The sequence below is a fragment of the Nilaparvata lugens genome, chromosome 8 (assembly GCF_014356525.2).
Source record: "Nilaparvata lugens isolate BPH chromosome 8, ASM1435652v1, whole genome shotgun sequence".
NCBI lineage: Eukaryota > Metazoa > Arthropoda > Insecta > Hemiptera > Delphacidae > Nilaparvata > Nilaparvata lugens.
Window position 1 is genome coordinate 51,173,389 of NC_052511.1, and position 9,599 is coordinate 51,182,987.

At 37.5% G+C, this 9,599-nt stretch overlaps 1 protein-coding gene across 1 annotated transcript in view; it reads left to right on the top strand.

The window, feature by feature from the left end:
- LOC111046940 (protein artichoke) overlaps positions 1-7,618 on the top strand; it is a 204,622-nt gene extending 197,004 nt beyond the window's left edge. Inside the window, exons 5-6 of the mRNA XM_039435180.1 lie at positions 3,797-4,083; positions 7,379-7,618. Of these exons, the coding sequence (XP_039291114.1) occupies positions 3,797-4,083; positions 7,379-7,618 (527 nt within the window). The remainder of the gene's footprint in view (positions 1-3,796; positions 4,084-7,378) is intronic.
- Positions 7,619-9,599: the final 1,981 nt, after the last annotated feature.

The window sequence follows — 9,599 nt, forward strand, 5'->3', positions numbered from 1 at the left end:
TGGCACAATTTGAGAGACTACCAGCGTCACACAGCTTCATGGGAAAGAACTATGTGAACTATCGGCTTGGGATAACAGTAAAAGTTGCGACATAAACGCCCTTACCATGGTATATCTATGTCGTTTCTCTATATACCTATATCGTTTCTCTATGGTATTACTAAGTAACAACACAATTTCCCAAACCTATTTTTATATATGAGCTTTCTGATTACTTTCCTGGAATTACTAGTAACTTACAATAAATTATTATTTGAAAAAGCGTCGTTAATAACATGGTTTCACTAACATCAGTAGGTACTATCTCTCTGTATACTGTAACCTGTTAACGGCCGGGATATGAAATTAGCAGGGTTAATTTATGAAAATGTTCAATGTATTCATTCGTTCATTAGTGGATAAATCTATTTCAACCATGCTTCGCAACGGAGCTCCTTCATTGGAATAGATATCGTTTTAACCCGATGATAAGAATTTTCTTATTTTATTAGCTTATTATAGACTAGCAGGTAACCCGTGCTCCGCAAGGGTCTATTTTAAAACTTGACAAACTGAAAACTTGATTTAATGAAATTCTGAAGATTCAAAAAAATAGGCGTATAGCCATCCTCGGTTAGTTATGAATCTATATGCAAAATTTCAAGTTAATCAGTTGAGTAGTTCAGACGTGATGATGCCTCAAACATAATTTTCCTATCCTGTACTTGTATAAGGCAGTTCTTTAGTTTATTATAATAGAGATAACATTTCCTGCTCAAGTGATTGATTCACCTCACTTTTTTCAACTTTAATTTGGTACTTGAGTATTATTGAATTATAATATACAGTATATTATATTATATATTTATAAAATTATATATTATATTTGAATTTTTCACCTATCATATATCCAATTTGTATATTTTTGTAGTGGACCTACTACACTTTTCAAAGTTGTAGTTGTGAACCTTTAGTGAGGTCCACGTTATAATGGCAGTATTTGATCAGCAATTGAATTGCTATCCTTTTCTATCATGCAACAAAGCGGATAGCATTATCTCTTTCTCGCTTTGCTCTGTTGCCAGATCGTCTTTTAACAATGTATGATTGAAAATTAATTAACAAAATATTTTATCTTGATTACGAAAATTCATTATGAGATCGATGAAAAATATCATTTCTTGCTTGATAAAATATAATTGATTATCTTAAACGAGAATGAACAGGTAATATTACATCAATAACCGGTATCAGTTACCCTCCATAGAAGGCATTGACAAGACAGAGGATCAGCAACGTTGCTCTGGTATCTTTCTCCACTGCCATTATAACGTGGATCTCACTATACAAGTTTAGATGGGTTCAGACCACGGTATATAGAAGAAGACGGTAAGTGTCACGCGCATGTTCGTGATAAATTTCCGGTGTAGCTGAAGTCATTTCATAACTATCCAATCATCTGTTTTTAACACAACCTGTGGTTGCGACATGAATGCCCTTCGAACATCAAGTCTTGCACTTCTGTACAGTACAGGGGAGTACTGCTCTTCTGTCTGGGCTCGCAGCAGACATGTTGAGAAAATTGATACAGTTTTCAATGAAACTATGAGGAAGATTAGTGGGACATTGAGACCAACAGAGACTGAGTGGTTGCCTGTGCTTAGTAACATCATGCCTCCAGATCTCAGAAGGTTGGAGAAGGAGAACAAGTTCATTTCCCTGTTGCAACACATTCATTAGGATCTCCCAGTTTCTAGAGAAGATACGGAAAATAAGAAGTGCAAGGGAGTTATGGAGACTAAGATGGTTGCAGGGAGAGGTCAGGAACAAAGGCCTTGTGGATGACCCTATTGACATTGTTCCTGGCACCCAGCTGAGACGTAGAGAGTGGTGTGGCCTTAACCGGTTGAGGACGCAGGTGGGAAGGTGTGCTGAGAGCTGATGACAGCATGGGGATACACCTCTGATCCTCTGTGCCAATGTGGACAAATTCAATCAATGAATCACCTAATATCTGAGTGTCCACAACACTCCTATCATGGAGGGCTGACACAAGTTCATGATGCTGTAGAAGAGGCATGTCAGTGGCTCCAGAACTTACCAGATTCTATTAGTATTAACATATTAAGTATAAATTATGTTTTTTCCAACTTTGGCCTATGATTATATATATATATATATATATATATATATATATATATATATATATATATATATATATATATATATATATATATATATATATATATATATAGTGGACCTACTACACTTTTCAAAGTTGTAGTTGTGAACCTTTAGTGAGGTCCACGTTATAATGGCAGTATTTGATCAGCAATTGAATTGCTATCCTTTTCTATCATGCAACAAAGCGGATAGCATTATCTCTTTCTCGCTTTGCTCTGTTGCCAGATCGTCTTTTAACAATGTATGATTGAAAATTAATTAACAAAATATTTTATCTTGATTACGAAAATTCATTATGAGATCGATGAAAAATATCATTTCTTGCTTGATAAAATATAATTGATTATCTTAAACGAGAATGAACAGGTAATATTACATCAATAAACCGGTATCAGTTACCCTCCATAGAAGGCATTGACAAGACAGAGGATCAGCAACGTTGCTCTGGTATCTTTCTCCACTGCCATTATAACGTGGATCTCACTATACAAGTTTAGATGGGTTCAGACCACGGTATATAGAAGAAGACGGTAAGTGTCACGCGCATGTTCGTGATAAATTTCCGGTGTAGCTGAAGTCATTTCATAACTATCCAATCATCTGTTTTTAACACAACCTGTGGTTGCGACATGAATGCCCTTCGAACATCAAGTCTTGCACTTCTGTACAGTACAGGGGAGTACTGCTCTTCTGTCTGGGCTCGCAGCAGACATGTTGAGAAAATTGATACAGTTTTCAATGAAACTATGAGGAAGATTAGTGGGACATTGAGACCAACAGAGACTGAGTGGTTGCCTGTGCTTAGTAACATCATGCCTCCAGATCTCAGAAGGTTGGAGAAGGAGAACAAGTTCATTTCCCTGTTGCAACACATTCATTAGGATCTCCCAGTTTCTAGAGAAGATACGGAAAATAAGAAGTGCAAGGGAGTTATGGAGACTAAGATGGTTGCAGGGAGAGGTCAGGAACAAAGGCCTTGTGGATGACCCTATTGACATTGTTCCTGGCACCCAGCTGAGACGTAGAGAGTGGTGTGGCCTTAACCGGTTGAGGACGCAGGTGGGAAGGTGTGCTGAGAGCTGATGACAGCATGGGGATACACCTCTGATCCTCTGTGCCATGTGGACAAATTCAATCAATGAATCACCTAATATCTGAGTGTCCACAACACTCCTATCATGGAGGGCTGACACAAGTTCATGATGCTGTAGAAGAGGCATGTCAGTGGCTCCAGAACTTACCAGATTCTATTAGTATTAACATATTAAGTATAAATTATGTTTTTTCCAACTTTGGCCTATGATTATATATATATATATAATATATATATATATATATATATATATATATATATATATATATATATATATATATATGTTTTTTTAACAGATAAGTTTCATGAATTGTCAATAGGTGTTGAAAACCTCAGTTGGTGGCGATGACGCAATCTAGCTGGCTGGCCACTGCGTACACATTTCATGACCACTACCGTTTTCATCTAACTTAAATACCGTGTTCGGAACCACCGAGAAACGATTTTTTGAAGTCATAAAATGTGGTATTCATATATTTAATTATATATTTGGATTATCTTTCACCGATTTCATATCTAATTCCTGTTTTTTGTGTGCAGAAAACCCCCTACACTGCGGCTGCGAGCAACAGGAGGCCTGGGAATGGTTGCGGGACCACCAGAAACTAGTGGGTTTAGTCGGTCTAAGATGTGAGCAACCACCAGAACTGAGAGGGTTGCTGTTCTTGGACCTGGAGCCACTGAGACTGTGCTCTGCGCCCCTGGTGTTGCACCTAGCCATTCAGGACATCCAGCCGTTCAGTGTGTTGGTGTCCTGGCAGAGCAGGAACCACACTGGTCTCCATGGGTACAGAGTGGCTTATCATGCTGTTGGACAAAATCAGGCTGTGAGTTGAAGATGTATTTCATTTTTCCAATAATTGAACCTATTGATTAAGTTTGTGGCATGGATATTGTTGTTGTGGAACCTATTGATTTTTTATTTCCCTAATTCATTTCATTATGTTTGCTGTCCTCCTCTAGTTATACATTTCCTTCTTCTCCACAATTCTGTCCTCCTCTTGTTCTTCACCTTCCTCCTCTTCCACTTCTTCCTCTACTCCATCTTCTCCTCCCCATCCCTTCTCTTTCATCTTCCCAATGATAATTAGTCTTCGATTTCCCTAATCCATTTCATTCTTCAATGTTTGTTTTGTCCTCCTCTTTCTATACTCTCTCTCCTTCTTCACAATTCTGTCCACTTCTTGTTCTTCTCCTTCCTCTTCTCACACTTCTCCCTCTACTTCATCTTCTCCTTTCCTTTCTTACTCTCTCATCTCCCCAATGATTATTAGCTTTTGATTTTCCTAATCCATTTCATTCTTCGATGTTTGTTTTGTCCACCTCTTTCTATACTCGTTCTCCTTCTTCAAAATTTGGTCCTCTTCTTGTTCTCCTTTCCTTTCTTTCTCTCTCATCTTCCCAATGATTATTAGTTTTTGATTTCCCTAATCCGTTTCATTCTCCGATGTTTGTTTTGTCCTCCTCTTTCTATTCTCGCTCCCCTTCTTCACAATTCTGTCCTCCTCTTGTTCTTCTTCTTCCACTTCTTCCTCTACTTCGTTTTCTCCTTTCCGCTCCTTTCTCTCATCTTCCCAATGATCAATAGCTTTTGATTTCCTCAATCCATTTCATTCTTCCATGTTCGTTGTCCTCCTCTTGTTATACATCTCATTCTTCTTAACAGTTCTGTCGTTTTCTTGTTCTCCTCCTCCCTCTTCTTCCACTTGTTCCTCTACTTCATCTTCTCCTTTCCTTTCTTTCTCTCTCATCTTCCCAATGATTATTAGTCTTTGATTTTCCTAATCCATCTCATTCTTCGATGTTTGTTTTGTCCACCTCTTTCTATACTCGCTCTCCTTCTTCAAAATTTGGTCCTCTTCTTGTTCTCCTTTCCTTTCTTTCTCTCTCATCTTCCCAATGATTATTAGTTTTTGATTTCCCTAATCCATTTTATTCTTCGATGTTTGTTTTTTCCTCCTCTTTCTATACTCTCTCTCCTTCTTCACAATTCTGTCCTCTTCTTGTTCTTCTCCATCCTCCTCTCCCACTTCATACTCTACTTCATCTTCTCCTTTCCTTTCCTTCTCTCTCATCTTCGTATAAATCTTAATTATTATCCTCATGAGTCTGATATTTTACAATAATTTTTCATTTTCCCACTGTCTCTCTCTTCTCTTCTTATATATCTCACTCTTCTCCACAATTCTGTACTCCTCATTTTATACTTCCTCCTTTTCTACTACTTGATCCTCTTCTTCATTTTCTCCTTTCCTCTCCCTCCTCTTTGATCTTCCTTCAAATCAACATTATTGTCTTCTGTAGTGCAATATTTCAGTCTCTCTTTCTTGTTTTGTTCAACCGTCTCTTTTCTACTTTCACTTAATTCCTCTCCTGTTTATACTTCTACATCTTTTTCAATATTTTTCCATCCTCTTCTTGCATCTTCTTGTTTCTCTTCATCCCTTCCATCCCTTAGGGTTGAAAGGCAGAGAGGACCTAGCGTCCTAACTCCACCCTTAATAAAGGCAATTATTCAATTTTAATATTAATTTTCAACCTCTTCTCATACATTCTCTTCCATTTTCCTCCAAATCAATATTACTGTTTTTTATAGTGTATTATCTAGGTTTCTCTCCTTCTATACATTTGCTCCTTTCCATCACTCAGGGTTGTATGGTTGATTGATTGATTGATTGAGTACTTTATTTATGTAGATTACAATATATACTGGCTTATACACTTATATACAATAGCTTACAATACAGCAAAATTATAGATGAATTTACATAATATAGACTAAGAAAATAATTATTGAACTGTATGATATGAAAAAGTAATTTGTAATATAATAACTATAGATAATTATATTGTTATGCATCTACATAAATTGGCGGAGCTTTGGACATATCAATGTCCATTCTTCGGAAAGATATTAAAAATATCCTCCACACTAACTCTCTACCAAAACGTTAATTAAATTAATTAACTATGGATTTATAGCATAAACTAAGATTTGGCAGAGAGGACCTGGAGTCCTAACTCCGTCCTTAATAAAGGCAATTATTCAATTCAAGTATTCAATTTCTCCTCATACATTGTCTTCACTCTTCCTTGAAATCAGCATTATTGTTTTCCATAGTGTACTATTTAGGTTTCTCTCCATCTATATTTTTGTTCTGCCCTCACTTTTACTTCTCTTCTTCAATAGTACTCATTAATTACTACCACCCTACTACTACCAGTTTATCCAGACTACAACTCAATCTCTACTAGGCCTTCTCATCTAGATTTCAAACCAATTTCTTTATAATGTGAATATTTCCTATTTTAGTGATAATAATGTGAAATATAATTATTTTAACGAAAATCCTAAATAAATGCTGCAAATCCCCGAAGACTCCTGCAACTGCAGACATTGACAATAGGGTTAACAGCTAGATGAAAATTCGATGAGAACTACTATCCAAAAATAGTTGCCAGGCCGGGAATCGAACCCGGTACCTCCCAATTGCCAGTCAGGAATGCTTACCCTTACACCAAACTGACAATCTCTGGATAGCAGAGATAGCAATTCTCATCGAATTTCCATCTAGCTGTTAACCCTGTTGTCAATGTCTGCAGTTGCAGAAGTCTTCGGGGTGATTTGCAGCATTTATTTAGGATTCTCGTTGAATAATAATTATATATTAATTAGCATTTGAATAAATTGCATCCTCTATATAATTCCATCTGTAATAATGTGAAATATTTCTTCTATGTTGTGTTCAGAAGCATCTAAATTAAAAAATCTACTTAGAGAAAATGATTAAAGACAGAAAATTTTGTGAAGAGAACAACAACAAGACTTAACCTATTTTGGACTATGTGTATCCTTATCTAAATTTGGGAGAGGAATAACACAAGGTTACCTTATTTTTTTCTCTCCCTATCATTTTAATGATGTACTTATTGTATGAATCAATAAAGAATAAAAAGAATTTAACTCTTATTTTTGCAAGTTCATGGCAAAATTCTGGACTTAAATATTTTCTTCTCCTTCTTGTTCTTTTGCTTCCCTCTTTATCCTTATCAGTACTTCTACAACCCTATAATCTGATAGAAAACCAATTCTCACAGATTATTTGCTTTTTCCTGTCACAGGTCCGAGGCAAAATGCTAGACCGGGGAGCGAGGTCTGTCAAGTTGGTACGACTGAGCCCGGCCACCCGTTACCTCATCTGTGTGCTGGGTCTCGGCTCGTGGGCCGATCGCATGCAACACGTCGACACGCATGCGCACAACCACACACACGACACTCATCAGCTGACGGCACTGGCTGACTCGCAGACTAGCCGATGCACTGAGGTGAGTCAAGTTGGCGGACCTAAATGGAAGCTGTAGCGGTTACAATGCATTTGATAAGAACAGTTTCTCATTTCCCGGAGAGTTCTCAAACTCGGAGAGTCTACATTTCCCAAGCCATGTACTTCGGACACCCGCCAATATCGGACTAACCCCCATGAAGTGAAGGAAATCCTCTTCCTCAGCCAAATTGTATAAGGAACATAACCAATGTCTCTCCCCTTCCATGTAAAAAGTTGAGATAGAGGAGGGCTGACAGAAGTTCATGATGCTGGAGAAGATGCATGTCAGTGGCTCCACAACTTTCTAGATTCTATTAGTATTTAACATATTAAGTGTAATTTTTTTAACCTTGGCCTATGAATGCATATGCATATAAATATATAGAAGAGTGAACCTCAAGCTTTCAAAATCATACTTATCTTTTTCCTATCACAGCCCGACTTAAGATAAGATTTAACATCACTCCGCTCTTCAAACCGTTATATACTAGTAGTTCTGTGAACAGTAGACCTCACGCAGTATTCTCATCCACAAGTACCTGATTGAAACTATAGACCTTATGGAAATACAGAAATAGACTGGCTTCTCCACACATCTGTGTAATCACTTGTCAGCTGATTTATGATGAATAATTCTATAGTCTGATTTTCACTCCAATATTGGCGTATGAAGGAGGCTCCTTTTTCCTTTTATATTATCCTTGAAATGCAAAATTTCCAAAAACCTTGTATATACGTCGACGCGCAATTAAAAAAGGAACATAGGTCTACCTGTCAAATTCCATGAAAATCTATTACCGCGTTTCGCCGTAAATGCGCAACATGAAAATTTATAAACATTTAAACATTAAGAGAAATACCAAACCATCGACTTGAATCTTAGACCTCACTTCGCTCAGTCAATTACATAAAATTCTATTTCATTAGCTTTCCTTGCCCATTCAACTCTCATTCTCTCTTTAATTCCTTCATACATGGAAATGAATTCATTTCTTCATTCTGTCCTAGCTGCTTGCATATCCTAGCATTTGCTTGCAAGTACTTGGAGCTATATCGAGGTCCACGTTATAATGGCAGTGGTGAAAGATAGGAGATCAACGTTGCCGATCCTCCATCTTGTCTATGAGTAGCCTAATATAGACAGTTCAAGGAAGAATTTTTGCGCAATCCGTGATAAATAAGGAAAAATTTTGCGCAAATCCCCTCCCCCTCCCCCTCCCCCTCTGCGCATGCGCCCCCCTCTCCTCCCCCCTCTCCCTCTCCCTCTCCCTCTCCCTCTCCCTCTCCTCTCCCTCTCCCTCTCCCTCTCCTTCTCCCTCTCCTTCTCCCTCACCCTCTCCCTCACCCTCACCCCTCTCCCAGTGAGGACGAGGGGGAGGAAGAGAGACAGTGAGGGAAAAAATATTTCCCTTTTTGGAGGAAAAATTCCCTACTGTCAAATTAAAGTGAATCCATCTTTCTACTGTCAAATTAAAGTGAATCCATCTTTCTACTGTCAAATTAAAGTGAATCCATCTTTCTACTGTCAAATTAAAGTGAATCCATCTTTCTACTGTCAAATTAAAGTGAATCCATCTTTCTACTGTCAAATTAAAGTGAATCCATATTTCTACTGACAAATTAAAGTGACTCCATCTAATGTTATACTGACAGTGAGAGTCAACCTTGGAAGATATGCTCAAATTATTCTCTCAGTCAGATCTTAAGTCAGCATCATGAAGCTCTAAGAACCCAATTCAACTTATACTGACAGATTAAATTCCAGTCTAGTATAGATAAGAAACTCTTTTGTAGATGTGCTAAAACCCTATTACTCTTTAAGTTTCTCGTTCTAGAGTTAGTTGCAAGGATCTTTAAGTGCAAGGATATTACTTTAAATGCAACCCTAAAATCTTTAAATGCAAAGTGAATCCATCTTTATACTGAGTGAATCTGTTACATCTTTATACTGTAAAATTATAAAGTGATTGCAAATTGAATAATTCGGAGGGTACAAGAGAGTGTGATACACCCATCGT